Below are 20,015 nucleotides of genomic sequence, written 5' to 3' on the forward strand. Positions count from 1 at the left end.
ACACCACAAAAATCGGTTAGTAAGATAGTAGTTTAATAAAGTCCCTTACAGAAAACTCTAGTGTTGCAGAAGTTGGGGTAAGGATAAGAGAAAGGCGATAAGAAACTTTTTGGAGTAAAATAACCAAATATCTAAGTTTTCTGGAATAGATTCTCCTGAATATTTTTCTGGTTACTTCCTTTGGAATTCCTTATTATTTGGTTGACATCTCTATCAAGTTTCCAACAGACAATGAAGTCAGTTTTAGGGAGAAGAAATTGAGAAAATAGAAAGCAAAGAGAGTTTTTGAGAAAGAAGTCTTGAAAATATGACCAAGACTTTTTATGTATTATGTAATTTTTCTTCTCCTCTTGAATAACTTTTCATGGTGATGGTGAGATTTCTGGGAAGAAACACAAAGAAATAGAAAGCCAGGAAACTCTGGGACCTCCGTAGAAAATAACCTATGTAAGTAGTACCTACTTATAAGGGTGTTTTAACAAAAGTATTAAATAGGAAACTGAGTTCAGGGATTTGTCAATTAGTTTTGTGCTAATGTAGAAATGGAATTTAAACTGACACCAAAGAGCTATTAAGAAAAGTATTAGTACTCTCAGGAGAACCAGATAATAAAATGTGTATTAATAGTTACTGTGGAAAGGCCATCCTGCTACTGGAAATTAAAAATAATAATAACAATAAAATTAGAATTTTTGACTTTTAATACATTTTTTCACTTTCACTTCATATATGAATGTCATGAAATTTCTGTTATGGTTGACTAAAAATAAAACAACAGAACACAATATTTTAATGCCGATGAGGCTAGAGTCTTAAATATTTTTAAAGGATTAAAGAAAAGCCAAACTGATCCTTCATGATGAAAGGTAAAAAGTCAAATGTTATTTACAAAGCTCATTTCTCATTTACTTTTTCATGTTTTGGGCTTGTTTTCAGGCAAAAGGACTCCTGTGGAAGATGGAACTCTATGTGTGTTTTCCAGAACATGTTTCCAAGCCCATCAATGAAACATGATACTGCTGCTCTGTGTTGAAATGCTTGAAGAACATCCTATTATCTGCTGGCTACTTCCATCCTACTGAAACCATGGTCTTCTCCGCGGTGTTGACTGCGTCCCAAACTGGGGCCACCAACACAACGTTCGTGGTCTATGAAAACACGTACATGAATATTACGGTCCCTCCACCATTCCAGCAAGCTGGCATCGGTCCGCTGCTTAGATATAGTTTTGAAACCTTGGCTCCCACTGGGATGAGTTCCTTGACAACGGATAGCACAGCTATACCCCCAACACCAGCAGTTTATAAGAGCCTAAACTTGCCTCTCCAGATCATCCTTTCTGCTATAATGATATTTATTCTGTCCGTGTCTTTTCTTGGGAACTTGGTGGTTTGCCTCATGGTTTACCAAAAGGCTGCCATGCGATCTGCCATTAACATCCTCCTGGCCAGCCTGGCATTTGCAGATATGTCGCTAGCAGTGCTGAACATGCCCTTTGCCTTGGTAACTATTCTTACTACCAGGTGGATTTTTGGGAAATTCTTCTGTAGGGTATCTGCTATGTTTTTTTGGTTGTTTGTGATAGAGGGAGTGACCATCCTGCTCATCATTAGCATTGATAGGTTCCTTATTATAGTCCAGAGGCAGGATAAGCTAAATCCATATAGGGCTAAGGTTCTGATTGCAGTTTCTTGGGTGACGTCCTTTTGTGTAGCTTTTCCTTTGGCTGTAGGAAACCCAGACCTACAGATACCTTCCCGAGCCCCCCAGTGTGTGTTTGGATACTCAACTAATCCGGGTTACCAGGCTTATGTGGTGCTGATTTCTCTCATATCTTTCTTTATACCCTTCCTGGTGATACTGTATTCATTTATGGGCATACTCAACACCCTTCGGCACAACGCCTTGAGGATCCATAGCTACCCTGAGGGTATATGCCTCCGCCAGGCCAGCAAATTGGGTCTCATGAGTCTCCAGAGACCCTTCCAGATGAGCATCGACATGGGCTTTAAAACGCGTGCCTTTACTACCATTCTGATTCTCTTCGTGGTCTTCATTGTGTGCTGGGCCCCGTTCACCACTTACAGCCTTGTGGCGACGTTCAGTAAGCACTTTTACTACAAGCACAACTTTTTTGAGATCAGCACCTGGTTACTTTGGCTCTGCTACCTCAAGTCTGCATTGAACCCACTGATTTACTACTGGAGGATTAAGAAATTCCATGACGCCTGCCTGGACATGATGCCTAAGTCCTTCAAATTTTTGCCGCAGCTTCCTGGGCACACAAGGCGCCGGATACGCCCCAGTGCTGTGTACGTGTGTGGGGAACATCGGACGGTGGTGTGAATATTGGAACTCACTGACATTTGGGTGATGGTTGTTCTATATCTGACTTTGAATTTTCTTTTACATGGCTTCTCTACTTACACTTTATGTGTTTTTAACAGGTTTGTGTGTGTGTGTGTGTGTGTGTGTGTTTGCAGTGTAAAGAAAGAATTGTGACTAGTTATAATTCTGTTTCCCAGGATACACAATATGGAAATAATCACAAATGTTACCTCCTGGGTTCAAGAGAAAGTCTAGATTTAGAGTGGGGAGATATTTTTTTGTTGTTGTTCTTTGATTGACTGTGTTTTTTAAGTAGGAATCAGGATTGGGCTTTATTGAGCCTGCAGTTACACTGAATTGTAGGTGTTTTGTATGCTGCTAAGATATGCTTAATTGACTTTATTAATTCTTTTTTTTGTTTGTTTTTCTGGAAAACACTGCTGCTTTTTGCCATCACATTGGAGCCAAAAACCACATACATCTCAGTAAATAAATATTTACTTTTATTAAAAACAAACAAGCCCAAGGGGGTTAGTGACATTTTAAAAGTCATTAATATTTTCTTTGGTGCACTTTAAGAAACAACATACCAACTAATTCAGTCATGTTTTTCAGAATTGATTTTATAGGTGACATGTTATGCTTTAGGAATATTGCATTATCATTTGTAGGAAGATAGTTTTTAAATGTTTTATCTGCATGTACAGTTTTAAAGGAGAGAACATAAACATGTAGAAAATTTTTGAAGCACAAAGCGATTCTTTAGAGCAATAGGGCGAAGCTGCAGACACAGAGCACCCTTGCAAATTTAAATAGGAGGCAGTGAGGGGGTGGCTAGTAGTGCAACCTGTGGTGATTCCTTTTACTCAAGGATTCTCACTGAGTCCAGCAGGGAGAAGGGCTTACCACTTATTGGACACCAACCACATGCCAGGCACTGTGTATCACTTTTTCCTACAGCATCCTGTGAGGCAGGTATTATTTCTTCCTTTTTACAGATAAAGCAAGCAAATTTTAGTCTCAGAGAGACTAAAACACTGCCCAGGGTCAGTGGTGGAGCTAGGAATCTGTTGGAGTCCTGAGACGGCTAATTCACTGGGCCACACTGACATATCTGGCAGGTTTAGATATTTGTAGTCGAGAGGGAACTTTGTATGTCTGTTCATTTCTTTTTTAAGACTAAAACCTTTTAAAAATTTGCTTCATTTTTAATTAGCAAAAGAAATGTGAGACCATTACAGAAAGTCTGGAAAATATAAAAATGAAATCGTTTACAACCACCCTTTTACACTGCAACTTTATAATCTTAGGTAAACAAAGCTATAAGGAAAGATGATTTTTGGTTTGTTTCGTTTTTTGTTTTGTTTTTGTTTTTGTTTAAAAAACAAGTGACTGATGATTATGGAGAAGTTACATACAGCTGCATGTAGTTTTGGCCTTGCAGGTTCGGAGGTTTCCAGTTTCCAGCTGTTTCTAAATGTTCTCAGGCAGAACAGCATTGTGGCCCACTGCTCGCCCATAGCAGAGCTGGAGTTTGTGAATGAGCTCAGTTGGTGAGTGTCCTACAGAGAAGCAAAAATCAGCCCTGTTCCAAGCATAGAGCAAGTTGTACGAGGGCAGGTCTGGGGTTTCAAATTATTTTTCTCTTGCTGTTGATGTGTACTGCTCGGTGCATCTAGACCCTTTGGTTCCCTTCTCTCTGTAACCACTGACCGGCTTTATAAAACAGCCAACAGGGATGGGGCTGCAGCCTAAGGCCATAAGGGCTGAAAGTGTCCCCTCTTGGCTACATCATGGGCGTTATAAATAGGTATGTTAACCGTGGACACTTTCTGGATTTATAGCATCTTTTCAGAACTTTAGTGCTTTGTGAACCAGTGGGAAGAATGAGCCTCTATTTCTTCAATTGTACTACTAGAGTTGGATTAGGTGAATCTGAGGTCTGTCCCAACTCTGGTATTCCTCCATGTGAGAGGGGAGATTTTTGAAGAGCCCAGCTGACAGCAGCATTACTCTGGTCTCCAGTATTACTTCTTTACATTTTATTTCATTAGTTATTTCTTAACATTGAACATCTGAAGAGCATGTGGTACAGTGTCAGGAGTTAGGACTTCAGAAGATAGAGGACATCACAAAAGACCTGGGAAATGCTGCTCTGAGGCAATTGCAATGGTGTTGGAACTCATTTTCCAGTTAAAGAACTCTTTGGGGACTCAAGCATATCATTTAACATGTTGTTTTGGGATCATCTTCTGATGATAGTCACCTACCTCTTTGGTTTCTAGTTTATATTATTTGCAGGTAAAATTACTGTGTCCCTATGGATCTTATAGAACATAAATACTCTAGTAACGCACTGAAGTGTATCATGCTTTCCATTTTCAATGTAAACTGGATTTCAAGCAGATATTAATAAGTATATTGAAATTAGACTTTCTCTAAGGAGAGTCAGCATACTCTGTATTCATCTTACATATGGCAGTGGGTCTTGAGACTCTTGATTGGAGTTGAAACTGAGCTTTATTTTCTTTGTTCTTTTTTTATGAGCAATCCTTCGGTACTTTTGTGCTGCTTAGTAGGCAGTGCATCATTTAGTGAGAGCTGTGGAGTGCCTGCTGAGATGCTCGGTGTTTGTGAAAGAAAAAAAAAAGGGGCCTTTGTGAGTATTCAGCAACACTGAACAGAAGTTCCCTTTACCCTGGATAATCTTTTTTTTTTCAATCTAAGCCACACCTGGTTTTTTTTTAAATTTATTTTTATTTTATTTTATATTATTTTATTTTATTTTACTTTATTATTTTATTTTATTTTATTTGTTTTATTTTATTTTATTTTAATTTTATTTTGGAGCAGTGTGCTTCTCCAGGGCCCATTAGCTCCAAGTTGTTGTCCTTCAATGTATTGTGGAGTGCGCAGCTCAGCTCCAAGTCCAGTCGCCGTTTTCAATCTTAGTTGCAGGGGGCGCAGCCCACCATCCCATGTGGGAATTGAACTGGCAACCTTGTTGTTCAGAGATCGCGCTCTAACCAACTGAGCCATCCGGCTGCCCTTACCCTGGATAATCTTGATCAGATGACAGTTTACAAATCATTTTGAACATTTCTATTATGTATATAATGTGAAAGCTTTAAAAAAAAGAAGTACTATGGGGTACCTTTGAAAAATTTAGGTGCATACTCGTTTGTTGCCTATTCCCCTATATTTTCTTGAGGGGAAAAAAATACCACTACTAATTATCACTGCTGACTGACATAATCAGAAAAGTTTTTATTTTCCTTCTGCTAATAAGTAAGAAGCATGAAAGGAATAGTGAAATATTTGTAGTCAAAAGAGTCTCAAGAAATCCCAATGGTCTGGAGTAGTGATGTTCAAACTTTAATATGAATATGTGTCTAAGTATCCCCAGGGGGCTTGTTAACTATGCAGATGCTCCCAGAGGCTCCCAGGGCTCCCAAAGGGGCTGCGTTGGGCCCAGGAACTCGCACTTTTATTTTGTTGAGCGCTCTGTAGGTTTCTGCTGCAGGTTGTCTTGGGGACACACTTCAAGAAACACTCCTGTCAAAAAATATACCCATTTCAATATTGTCTGTTTTATACAAAGATGTTGGTTTTGTGTTGGAAGCCATTATCTCCTAGTGCATGGGTAATCCACATCCAGAAGAAAAAATGTATGTATCATTGTGCCTAATTTGCTGCCATGTGCGTTAGTGCTGGATCTCGCCAGTGTTAGCTTTACCTTCTTTCAACTGGCCAAACTCAGATAAACCATCTCATTTAACAGTAGAGCAAAAAGACTGACTTAATATTTGAAAGTCATGGCTTCTGGAGTCTAATTCCGATAATACCTTTTTTTCTCTTAGAGAGATGTCTTTATCGTATGTAACCTTCTGAAGAGTATAAGGGGAATGTAAAGATTTATTTAATTCCTACTGCTCTGCTTATGCCAGTCGTATTCAATGGAAGCATGAAAAAAATAAAATAACCTTTTTAATCTATGTATTTTGGTTGCTAACAAAGATGCTCAATTTTTTTCTTGATCTTTGCTTTTGTTTACATAAAATATTTGTGCATATATCACAGAAAGTTTTTCTTTCGCTTGACATTTTATTCTGCCATGTTTTTTAGTTTACGTTTAAAGAACTGCTTATTTCAAATTTATTTTGTCAACCATAGTCCTGTTAAACTGCCTTCATTGAAAACTCAAGTTTTACAATAAAAATATCAAAGCACATGTTTGTTATTATAGGTAAATGGTAATACATTTCTTAGATATATATTGGTACTAGTACTTTATAATTAAAATTAATTTATTTTAAAAGAGTACTCGACCTGTATTGGGGAGAAAAAGCCACTTTGAATTTGGGGTTGTTAACATTTAGAAATCGGAAAGTATGGTTGTTTGTGCATATTCTTATTACAACCAGGAAAAGTGCTCCCAATAAGAAAAATAAATGTTTAATATTTCTAAAAGTGGAGTTTGTTTTTTTTTAAGGACACTTCATCTTATCTTAGAGAAATTTGTCATGAATAATACTTTCTGTTAAATTAAAATCTGAGTTTAGTTTAATGTTCTGCTTCCTTTTGGGTTCTTATTTTCAAATTAGCTCTCAAAACCTGTGTGTGTAACTGTATTCTAGTTTTAGAAGTTCTCAGGATAGTTAAAGATGAAATGAAACTTGGCACGAGATTGTTAGTATTAAGAAACAGTTTTAAGAAATTCTGTCTAGAAGAGTTATGAAAATTTTACTGTTGAATCATTTAAAATAACATTGTCACTTGGCAAAGCAATGGCAGTACCTGTTCCTATTTTGACAAAATGATTTCATACTGTGCTCCCATTTTTAGTCTAAGGCCTATCTCAAATCCACTTTTAAATCTATAGCAAATATTTATTTGTATATAAGAGTTTCAGTGTTTTTCCAATTAAACATGGGGTTTTATTTTCTTTTCCACTCATATGCAATAGCTAAATATATTTCTTCTTTTTTAAGTTACAAAAGAAGGTTGATTTACAAAAGAAGGTTGTCATTGAATCTACATTGACAGTTCCTTCTGAAACGGAAAGGTAAGAAAGATATAGTGAAATAGAAGAACGTGTTGAACTAAAAGCATTTTCATAACTACCATGAAAATAACGAACCCTACTCAACTCATGCATAATAAAGAGAATATTTAGGAGCAATTTCTACCTTAAATATCAAGGTGCAGTTAGATTTAATGCAAAAAGAAAACAGAAAAAATTCCTGGCTCTATCATTCAGTGTTTAACCAGAGAAGAACTACTATGTTTCCCTGAAAATAAGACCTAGCCGGATAATCAGCTCTAATGTGTCGTTTGGAGCAAAAATTAATATAAGACCTGATCTTATTTTACTATAAGACCAGGTATAATAATAATATAATATAATATAATATAATTCCTGATCTTATATTAATTTTTGCTCCAAAAGACACATTAGCCTAATTGTCCGGCTAGGTCTTATTTTTGGGGAAACATGGTATAGGAGAGATTTATTAAGAGATTAATTACAAGAATTGGCTTACATGATTGTAGGGTTGGCTAGGCAAATCTAAGCTGCAAAGAGCAGGCCGTCCCAGCAGGTAAAGCAGGCTGGGAATCACAGGCACAACTGAAGGTGCTGCACAGGTGGAATTTCTTCCTCAAAGAAGCCTTAGTTCTGCTTTTAAGGCCGTTCAACTGATTGAATCAGGCCCACCCAGATTATCTAAAATAATCTCTGTTAATATGGACTGATTATGGACTTTAGTCACATCTGCAGATTACCTTCACACCAACACCTAGATCAGTGTTTGATGCAGTAGCTGGGGACTGTAGCCTAGCCAAGCTGACACATCAAAAGATCATCATAATGATGATACCCAAATTTAAAACATAATACAATTCTTCATGATGCTGTAGTGGTAGTCCAAAAACCTCAATCATGCAAATCTCGGGTTGAGGTTAATACAACGACCAAGGTAAGCTTGTGGCAGAGGATGGGATACACGTTCTGACCACATTCCATTCAGAGTCATGTAATCACAAGGCACAATGTTTATTCCTGGTTTTCACTGTATCTAGTTTGAAAGTTCTCAAAAGGAAATCATAATTGATTAGATGATTATGTAAACCAACTTCCTTTCTATGTGAGCTTTCATTATTTGGGATACTTGTCAAGGATGAAACCTTTTAAGGAATTTGAAAGCATTGATAGTTCTAACATTAACTCTCAGGATAAAAGTATGTAAATCGTAATAATGATGATGGGTGCCATTTTTTAGCTACTTATTGCAGTCGAAATACACTTTATCTCTTTTAATTCACGGTATTTTCTCCCTTTTCCAAATGAGGAAGTTATGTTCCTAAGAGATCAAGTAATGTTTTGAGGCATAGCTTGCATTCAAACCAATGCCTAATGTCATATTTTTCTAGGCCACCTTGATCCCATTATCCTCTGAAGAGAACTGAGAGTCTAGTAAGAAGACCTTTCTAAGCATCATACTGAATGATTATGACTCTCCATGCATTAAATAATAAATAATCATAGCAGCAAAACCTACACACAAAGTTGTAGATGTTAACACAAAGCCTAGGTTGCTTTGTTCTTGGTTTGAACTCATAGACAATACTTGGCTAAGCCAGGAAAGAGGCTGTCAGGCTGAGTGGGCCCCTGGGAGCCTTGGGCACACCGTCTCTAAAGTCACAGAACTTTCATGGAACTTGCTGACTATGGCTGAAATTTTAGGGACACTCTAATTCCCAGACACTTACCTTAAATTGCATAGATCCCAGAACCTCTTTTGGAAAAGCTGTCACCTGGTGCACAATTTGGGTTCAATTATATACTGATTTGTCTGAAGTACTGGGGTTGAATCTTGTAGCCAAGACTACTTGAGAGAGGAAGTGGCGGTGATAAAGTCAGAAGCCCCAGGTCCTTGTGCCAGCTTTGACACTCCTGCTGTGTCACCAGAACTCGTTCAGCCTGACACAAAATGGCAGTGTTTTAAGATACCTATTAACTTTTGATTGGTAAAGGAATCAGAACTGCTTAATCAATTGAATCATTTGTATCAAACAAGACAAAACAAAAATTGTACCAGAAAACGGTTACTATAGTTTATTATATACTTTTGAAAATGATGAAAAATATTTTTAATTGTGTGATTTTTCTTACCATCTGTTCTATGACAGTACCCCTATTAGAGGTTTTCAAATAGATTATACCCTAATAAGCAGACGAAGAAACAGTTTTAGAGCAATTAAGTGACTTGCCCAAATTCTCACAGCAATTAGGAGGTAGAGCTGGGATTCAAACACAGCTTGACAGCTCCCAACTTTAGATCTTTTCCCATTTCACTTCAAGTCAGTGAGGTTTTACTGTCAGAGAGAGAGAGAGGCTGGATAGATTTGGAAAAACCAATAATCAAGTAAACAGAGACCAGATAAATGATCCTGGAAAGTACTGTAATTTAATAGGTACATGTTTATTAGTAGAAAGAAGAATAATAGAACGTTTACATTTTTAAGAAAATGATATTTATTTTTATTATTTTTCAGTTCATCACCCAGGCCCAACCACTGAAAACCAGCTGAGCTCACAGACAAAGGAATATGGCATATCACTGTGACAAGGCCAGGAACTACTGCTTCCCAGTATGTGGGTTAGCAGTTTGTTCTCTGCAGCCTGGACTGAAACTTCTGAGGGGACCTAAGCGAGGTGAGTGTTGCGATCACTTTTGCCCTTCCAGACTTAAAATGGAAGAACTTTTCCTTTTTGGATTCTGGGGACTCCTTGGGAAACTGTCAGTAGCTAGGGCATTTCTTTCACCTCCTCTTCTAGGACTCACCTAATGAGCAAGGTAACCGCAAACAGCACAGGAGACACTTTTCTCCAACAGGAAGAAGGTAAGAGTTTTCTTGTCTGATTTTCCCAAAGGTATGTATAGTCTCTAAAGCTATGATTAGTTTAGATTGCAAGACATCACGATACCTTATGTTCATCCATGTGAGGGCTACTATTGCCAAGCAACAGGTCTATTTGATCTCTTTTGAGGGCAAGGGCTTCTGAGGAAAACAAATATAGAGTACAACAAGATGCACGCTGAAGGGAAATACAGCGATGTAATCTGACAGAGATGTGAGATTACATCCCCAAAACAACACCACCACCACCAAAACACCACCTCAGCTGGGTCTTGATTTCTAGCCTCACCTTTCTTCCTTGATTTTCACGTGTTTCTGTCTCACTAGAAACTACACTCCCTGATAGCAGGGCACTGTGCTTCTTTGTTTCCCCAGCACCTAGCATGATGGGTCACAGAGAGTAGTGATTTCCAAAAGTCTGGAAATGGACATTTTGATGATAGTATCTTGGTGGTGGTAAAAATTATCACAGACTTATCCAAACCAAGTGGGTTCTAAGTGGCAAGATCTGAGAGCAGCGCCCGGGTCTTCAATCTCCAAGTGCAGTGACCTGCCTACTTGACTTAGGCAAATCAATCTGCTTCCTTGACTTAGGGGAGAAGGCAGTCTGGGGGTTCTCTGACACTGCATCTGCCAGTTTGGGGAATGAGTGTGTAGAGCAGCTAGGGCTGCTAAATTTTTATTTGCTACACCTGGCAACCCCAAGAGGCGTGCACATATGTATATAATTTTTTGACTGTATGATGTGCAAATCACATCATGGAGGAAGTCCTTCTGTACCTCCTAATTGTAAGGCTGATATGTGACTACGTTTTGTCTGTCTTCACTGAATGTGCAGGGGTTCAGGCTTCAAAGGGGAAAAGGAGGAGCTGACTCATTAGCTGAGGAGCATAGATACAGATGGACTGATAACGGCAAATAAAAAGCATATTTCTGTCACTGTTTTGTGTAATCTCAGTTTGTTGGTAAATAAATGACAACGGTGATATGGTGGAAATGTAAATCTCCATCAAGGAGATTTAGATGGGAAAAGTCTTCTGTTGCTGGAATTAGACACCCATATGTTGAATGTCATTTGAACACTTGCAATAGAAAAGCAGAGTTTAAATCACGTTCACCATACTTTTGGCAGGACGGCGAACACATTTTTTTTTTTCAGCTGATCTTCCTGATGGGAGCTATAAATAGCTTTGGGGAAGTATATAATTATTTCAAAGTAGAAGCTGAAGATAAAAAGCTGTTTGAGATTTTAAAAGAACATTTAATAGTTATTATTATGTAACATTTATTAAGTATGCTCACTGTGCTCATTGTTTTTGCCACGAAGAAACTTGAAATAAAGAGTCAATCCAGATGTCACATACATAAATAGACCAAAAGGTATGTTAACATGGTGCCAGAATGAAGGGTTGATTCAATAAAAAAAGAAAATTTAGGAGAACAAAAGAGAAAATTTAGGAGAACAACACTTATCTTGCTTCAGCCGAATCACTGTAGTATTGTATAGAAATGAAGAGAACTTATATTTAGTAACAAATCTTTAAAATACTAGCTGTTTAAAATAAAGATGAATGGTCACATAAAAACAGGTATTAATAATATTGTGGTGTATATATGGGGTGCTATGTTTTTTGGCAGCTAGCTCAGACTTTTACATATAAAAGTTTGCTTTGTTCAGCGAACAAATGCTAAGCTTTAAATACTAAATAAAGATTCATTGTTGGCTGAAGCAAGGTAAGTGTTGTCAATAATGATTTCAGTCATCAGCTCCTGGCTAAGACTGTTGTTGCTGTTTAAAGCCTATAGAACAGGGGAGTCCAAACTTTTTCCAACGTTTTTCACCAAAGGCCATATGCGGTAAAATACACAAACGGCCAGTCCACTCAATTGAGGTGAAGTATGTATTGCCTCACCTGGTTTATTTAAGTAAACGAAATATATTTTTGGAATTTGCTGCGGGCCAATAAAAAATGGATCATGGGCCACAGTTTGGACATCTCTGCTATAGAACATTCACAACCAAATAATCATATTAATGGCAGCCATTATTTATTTGATGCCTGCTAGATGATGCAGGTATACTATAGCTAGGTAAATATATACTCTCTGACTCTTGTAACTCTAGAAGGTGGATATTATTTTGCAAATCCTCCAGTGCTCCAAGTGGTGAATTGAATTTTAAGAAGCCATGGGATGCATGAAGTCAACACTTCATGAGACAAGAATTTAGACCAACATCTGAGCGGACACGGGAACTCTAGCCTTTTTTCACATTGTACTATCATCTTACCTATGCTTTCTTGTTTCCTTCACCTTGTTTTTTCCTCCATTCATGAAGGATTTTCCTTTAGAATCTGATTGTCCCATTCAACCTAACTTGTACTTGGTAATTCACCCTGTTTCCTCTGGTCCTGCCTTAAGCTTGTCCTCAACTCTTCTATGGACTCCTGCCCTAAGCTTTGGTGATCTGTCTACATTGTTCATTACATATTCATCTTGAATACTAGGCTCAGTGTTCCTAAACACTTCTCAGCACAGGTAATTTGCATAGATGCTATTGCACAAGATAAAACATGAATATCCTCATTATGGCCTGAAGTCATGTGTTTCTCATTTGCAAGCAGGAAACACAGGAAATGCACCAAAGATCCTTATTAAGTATTATTTGTCCTTGTATCCTCAGAGCACTTCTGAATATAGGGCAGAAATCCTGCAGGCTGGGAGGGTACACAGCTCCCAGAGGCCAGGGCCAATAAGAGACTTTTAAGATCTAAGTAGTCCAAATGATGGTAGTTTCTTTGTGTTGAGGTTCTTCCTAGAAAGATGTACAGACATGGTGACCACTAGAAAGGCAGGCAAGATTTTGGTAGTGGAAAGAGACTCGGAGTGGTGAAGTTTCCACTCAGACTTCTAACCAAAAGGCAGATACCTCCTTCCTCAGGAATGTTAGCTTAGATTATGGAATGTTTAGAGTCTGTGGCTCTTGTTACAAAGTGCTCAAGTCTCAGAAGCAGAGACTCCTGGGAATTTGCCCCTTTCTGCAGCTTGGATGCTCATCTGGGTGCTTTAAATTTAATCCCAGCAAGGGCTGATAAATAGTGGTATTGTGGAGTTAGAGGGTTGGGAATAACCTTAGAGCAAAAAATGGCAGTTCCTTTCTCTTCTGGAAAGAAGCCGTTTATCCACAGTAACATAACACAGCAATCACCAGCTTATGAGAAAAGTTCAAATCTAGTCGTGGATACAGCCAGGTCATGGAAGGAGAGCATGAAAACCCTGTCTGACAGGTTCAGTCCAAGGTTAAATAAAAGAAAGTGGGAAATGAACAAACCCTGAAGAATGAGATTTGCAGGAATGAGGCCAGTGGGTAAAGGCTCCTGGAAGCTAGTGAAGATGCAGAGCTGGCTATTTAAGATGGGGGCTGATGCTTTCTGGATTTGCACAGTTCCTTGACCTGTTTAGGCTCCTCTATCTTGGCACCGGAAGAAAATGGACCTTTGCTACATCGTGTGCTGTGATTGTCTTCATGCTCACTGGCCTCCAACTTGCTTACTGGTCTTCTGGCTCTATTCTCATTACTTTCTTCACAATGGCTTTCTCTGTTCATCCTGACTTTTGGGATGCTTTTCTAGCAATTAGTTTTGCTTTTTTCTTACATTACAATTGAAATTCTCTAGCCATGCTTCCTCAGGTGACCTTGGGTGATTATCTCCTCTGGTCCAACAAATGTGACATGAACATCAATCTGTGTTTATTGAAGTAGCGCTAGCTTTTGTGACAACATTCCCTCGAACGAGTGGCTTAACACAAGAATCATTCATTTCTTTTTGATATAACAACCCAGTTCGGATAGATGTTCCCAGTTGGCTCCCAAGTAATCATTCAGAAATCGAGGATGATGGAAATTCTATCTTCAGCATATGGGTTTTAGGATGCCAATATTCAGCCAGTTGACTGGATAAAAGGGGTGCCATGCCTAGACACCTAGGAGATTTTTATGGTCCAAGTCTGGAGATGGATAGAATACATATTTCATTGGATAGAATCCAGCCACATGCATATACTTTCTTGCAATGGAGACTGAAAACTGTGGTCTATTTTTTTGTCTCAGATAAAGAAGAAATGAGTTTGGTGAAAACATAGTGTTTTCTGCTACAGTAGGGCCAGCAGTGACCCCTTTGTTTCTGACCAGAGTGTCCCAAAGAAAGGAAACCACCTGAGATGGTGGGTTTCCCTTCCTGATAGTGGTCCAGGAGAATTACCCCATGTAAAAGCCTGGCTTGGCTTTGAAAGACTTCCCCTGACACAATCTAGTGCCTCAATTTTCTTATGCAACTGATGAGCTCTCTACCCTGAGCTGTAAATTTATGGGGAGGCAGAATGAGTGACGATCTTGATATCTTGGCAGAGAAGGGAGACAGGTAAATGAACAATCCCACACTCATGACCATCCAGACTCCTCCTGGAGCACCATGCAAGATTTCTGGAAGTGACTCAGGCCATGCCAGGTCATCTAGCCTGGCAGCAACTACCTTCACCACCATCTGCCACCTCTACTGGGTCGTCAGTCAATGTGTTCTTGTGTCTTGGCTTTCTGGTGGCTGGCACAGGTTTTATTTAGAAACAATGAGAACCTGAGTGTCTGACACCTGGAACACTTTCTGGAAACTTACATAATTTATTAGTCTAGACCACAAAATCAGTCGTCTGCACATAGAAGGCTGGCAAGACAACTATGTTGTTCCATTGGCTGAGGACTAAATAAGCTCTGTGAGTAAAGGGTGCAAACACTGCAATACAAAAGTGCAGTCAGTAGGCACATTTATAGTTGTATCCCAGGGAAACCAACTACTTTTCTAAATACTCCCCTCCATCTATTTAAGGTCCCCTTCACCCAGTGGTGGGAAATGCGCGGCCTGCTCTAGTAAGTACAACTGCTAGATTTTTTCCTTCTCTCTTCCTCTGGTTCTTTCTTCTCTTCTCTTCATTCTTGTATTTATTTCAGTAAGCCAGTGGACTTTAGGTGCTCATGGGACTGAGATGGCGGGGCACAAACCTGTAGGATAGTAGTTGTAGAAAATCCTGTTCTCTGAATCCTGGTGCATAGGCCCATCTACTGAGCTGCGTCAAATGTGTTCAAATCTAAGTAATTACCAATGATTACCACTGATGGATGGACCCTGTGGGGAGGCTCATGACCTATGAACATCTGGCTGGAAGACATGGAATGACTAGTGCTGAAGGTCAACCAAGAGACACATAGGCATTCCATATAAAAGTGGATCTTAAACACTTTCGTGTTTCTCATGGCCTTAGCATGTGTGATGACTCACTAATGAGACTCTCCTGCCTTCTGATCTCATTTCTTAATTCTTTCATTTATGAATTCACTTTTCTCCCAGGATCTGATGCGTAGCTGTACATTTCTATTGTATGTCCTTGATTATGATTCAAATTATGCCTCCTGAAATTGTGGCTGCAAACTTTCTTGAGAAAATATTTCATTTGGTCCAAGATTTCCCCGTTTCCTGTAGTTCACCTAGGCCTTAATGTGCAGTCCTCCTGGGGGTCTTGGGCCTCAGGAACCAGAGTTGGTCAGAAGAGACCATTTGAACAGAGGGGACAAACCAGAAATGAAGGTCAATGTCTGAAGTTACCTGTAGTTCAGATTCTTTTACTCCTAAAATACTATATTCTGTGTGTGTGCCTGTGTGTGTAATAAGAATATTTGGTTTGTTAAAAGTACAGAGCCCCAACCAAAATCTACCAAATCAGAATGTTTAATAAACAGTTTGATCCGTATTCTGCTTTCTAGGAGTTTATTTTTCTTTTTTTTCCGATTTTTTTTTTTTTAAACAGGTAGCAACTTTTTTTTTTTAATTACCAAAAAGGTTGTTGCACATTGTTGTGGCATAGAAGTTCTTTCTTGTTCATTGCTTTTTGTGGCTACAACTCAGATGTGTATTGGGGAGAATATATACTTGTATTATCTTGGAGCAGTAAAATTTCAGGGTCCTAAAAGTTGATTTAGAGCTCAAACAAAGCAACTTCCTTAACAGCTTAGGAGGCTTTCCACCGTCCCATCTCCCATTTTCATTCCCTGGATTCCATGGGCTAGTAACCCAAATCTGATATCCTATTCAAGACAGTTTTTGAATTCTGAAACTAGGCGTGGCAATTTCAATCTCTTAGTGGATAGCCTCACCTTAGTCTCACACATCAGCTCATATACTTTGGCTCTAAACTCAATGACTTCCATTTTGGTATCTGCCTAGAGATAAAATTAAACAGTAAGTGTGGTAGGAGTCACCAGGAATTCACCACTTGCTCCTAGGCTCTGTCACAGCTTCTTTGCAAGCAAGTTAGTTGTTCCCCTGAATGCATAACAATAGATAGTTGAGTTGAAAAATATTCCAATTTTGTCTCCTGCAATGGTTCCTCCCTGCCTTTCCTGGCATCAACCTTAACGGACAGCAAAACATTCCATTTTCCAACACCTATTTTCATTTCATTGTATTTTTAGCCATCTCAGATTGCAGGCCACAGGCAGAAATGGTCTCCACTAGAAAATTCATAATTTTTATCCTTTTCTGGTTTCAGATGGGACAATTTCAATCTAAGGTGATCTTTTCTTTATAGGACCTTATAGAAAGCCACAATAAATAATATTCTCTGAACTCCTAACTCTTTTCCTCTCAAGTCGTTTAGTGGGGAAGCTGCAGGATGCATGCGGTCTTGGTCCCAAGATATAAGCAGATTAAATATTTCACTACTCCTTATCAGGGATTGCCAACTTCCCTGCCCAGGCTGGAAAGCCCTTGTTACTTTCTACCCTACTTTTTGCCTATTCAATCTGTTTTATCCATTACTTATTCTATCCCACTTCCAGTTCTGCTTTTTTTTCATTCAGTTAGAGCTGTTTCCATAGTAAGTGACAGAAAACCAATCAATCTAGTTTGGGCCAAAGGAACATGCTCCACCCTGGCGCCCAGAAGTAAGTGGGCTAAAAGTGAGAGGAAGGGTAGTGCATGGTTCTCTAGAGAGACGTTGGGATACAATGACTAAAATGATGGTCTGTGAATATTGGGTGGTCAAAAATCAACAAATTTTTATTGCATTTGGTTTCTCAACTAAGCCACTGAATGCTGCTAGAGACTATTACACAAACATAAATATTGGTGACGTTTCATGCTCATGTTCTCTAACTTTATTTTGACCTCAGCGTTCTCTTGGAAACTTAGTACAACAGAAGTTCTCGTCCTGTTAGACACATATTCAATAATGCAATAAAAATTTAGCTTATATGTGTGTTGCTTTTGGGATAGAAATAATGTGAAGTCGGATTTGTCAGAATTCTTGTGTTTGCAAGGTAGAAACCTTTAGCAGTATTACAAATGACAGGTGTCTGTGTGGAAGCCTCATGTTTTATACATTCTGACCATTAATATTAAAAAATAAATTCTGAGCAATCACTGTGATAATGACTGAATTATAAAGTAAGTGTTTAGAAGAAAAATTACAGGACACAGATATCTTACTCCTTTATTATATGACAGATAGTATCTACTTCCTTCACCGGGATGATTTGAATTCACCATCTCTGATCCCTGTCTCTATTAACAAGAAGCTGTGAATTAATATATGGAAAATAAGGGGAAATAATAGTTTTGCCTTGATCACTGTGTTAGGTGCCTCCAAGGAAAGTTTTACTTGGATTTTCTTTTCAAAAATCTCTCCTTTTTTATTATAAAACAAAGACTTGTTTATTATAGAAAATCTGAAAGATGATTTAGAACAAAAATTAAGAAATATGCACTGACAACACATATATATCTTTTGTACATGTATATTATTGCTATATGAAACAAATCATATTGTAATACCATTGTACTTTGTTTCTCATTTAATAACAGTCATTCACTATTACTTACAGTATACTTAAAAATGACTTTATAGTCTATCAAAGCAATATGCCATCATTTATTTAAGCTGTACTGTTTATTGAACACTTAATTTGTTTTTAATTGTTTTGCTTTTTTCATGTAATGCTGTGATGAATATCCCTAAACATATTTATCCACTTTTGTATTTTTGTTTTAGATAAATTCTAGGAGTGAAATTACAAGGTCCAGAAGGCAGCTATCTTTAAATTTGAGGGGGACTTATTGTCAAATTGCCTTCCAGAAAAGTTGTATGAATTTATATTCATTCTATCAAATATCCTTGTCCTAACTTAAGATTTGACTCTAGAATTAATTTCAATTTTTTTTTGTGAATGAAAAATGGAATGTATTTATTTCAAAATGTATTTCTTTGATTGTTAGTGCACCAAACAATATTTCATATCTTCATTTGTGTTTTCTGTTTCTCTCTCTGTGAACTACTTTGCCCATTTTTCTCTCTGGGCATTTGTCTTTGTTTTAACAATTTGTAAGTTTTCCTGATATACAGAAGACATAACCTTTGCCTCAATTTCTCTAGGCTGTGGCCATCTGCACTGCTTTCAGTTATTTAAACCGATCACACTTGCTGACCTTCCTGTCATCACAAGTTCTGTTTCTCTCTCCTCTCTTCAGGTCATAAGCATTCCTGAGTGGTCTTCTGTAAACCTCCCCACTCCCACTTGTCAACAGATATCTTCTTTGCTAGTGTTTCCAAAGCATAGCATTATATACTTCCTTTTCTGTGATGCTCTTCCCAAGCATAGCTGCTTGTTGAATGCTTGCCTTCTGCAGCAGGGTCAGCTCTATTAGGGTAAGGATTGTGTCACTGGTGTTCATTGGTATTTGACTGGTATTTTGCCAAAGGAACCCTGTTCAGATATCTAACCTGGTCCCCTCCCCAACTTTGCCCATGTTCCTCAGGAGATTGTACTCACATTCCACTCTAAGAGATGCCCTGATTGATCTAATACCCATTTCCTTTGCCAATGAAGTTTTCAAGATTGGGAATGTGATGCATTTTTGGCCAACGAGGCACAAGGAGAAATATAATGGGAGCATTTACTTCATCTCCTGGGGATGCTTCCAAAAAGCTATTCTCTCTTCTCAATATGTGATAGTTGGAAATAAGTCTGATTTCTGATTCTTCCTATCAGACTGAGGATGAAGTCAAAGCACAGAGAAGGGGAAAGCCAAGAGAATCTCAGTGAAATGGAGGTGGAGTCCATGGATTCTATCATTTCTGAAACCCACGTAACTGCTGGACTTCTGGTGTGTGTGCCAATAAATGTTCTTATTTAAGCCCCTTTGAGTGGGATTTCCTACTATTTGTAGCCAAATTCACCATATATAAACTATATGTTCAGCACTCAACTAATATTTATTAAGTTGAACTGAAAAAAATAAAATCTCTCCTACATATATGATACATGTGTCTTTCTTGGTATACAGTTTATCTTTATTTTCCCTTACATTTTTGTTTTGTTTAATTATAAGATAATAAGCGTTCATTTTTATAGTCAAAATAGTATAGAATTATGGAACTAAACTTTAACCTCTTCTTTCTTTTTTCTAATTATACCTTCCCAAGGTAACAAGTGTTAACCGTTGGTTCTGTGTACTTACACATTTTCCTGTATGCTTGTAGAAATTTATAACCTTTTATCATGTTTAGTTTTGTTTGATTATTTATTTATTTAAAAAATAGAGTCATTCTGTATACATTATTGTGCAACATATTTGTTCTTTTGATTATTAGATCATAGCTGTTTTCATAGGTCAGTCTACAGGGATATAATTCATTCTTTTTAGTAACTGCACACC

General features: G+C 38.0%; 1 protein-coding gene across 3 annotated transcripts in view; it reads left to right on the forward strand.

The window, feature by feature from the left end:
• Window positions 1-10,292, forward strand: part of GPR63 (G protein-coupled receptor 63) — a 50,257-nt gene extending 39,965 nt beyond the window's left edge. The window contains exons 2-5 of one of the 3 annotated variants that reach the window (XR_013992815.1): window positions 937-1,503; window positions 7,320-7,393; window positions 9,886-10,045; window positions 10,169-10,292. Coding sequence is in view for 1 of the 3 variants with exons in the window: in XM_081040973.1 (XP_080897099.1) it covers window positions 1,087-2,346 (1,260 nt within the window). In the remaining 2 variants the exon portion in view is untranslated. Of the gene's footprint in view, window positions 1-936; window positions 6,789-7,319; window positions 7,394-9,885; window positions 10,046-10,168 lie in introns of those variants that run through there. The other 2 variants (XR_013992816.1, XM_081040973.1) reach the window with 2 other exon arrangements.
• The last annotated feature ends 9,723 nt before the right edge of the window (window positions 10,293-20,015 follow it).

Source organism: Rhinolophus hipposideros (assembly GCF_964194185.1).
Source record: "Rhinolophus hipposideros genome assembly, chromosome: 3".
In the NCBI taxonomy this organism is placed as follows: domain Eukaryota; kingdom Metazoa; phylum Chordata; class Mammalia; order Chiroptera; family Rhinolophidae; genus Rhinolophus; species Rhinolophus hipposideros.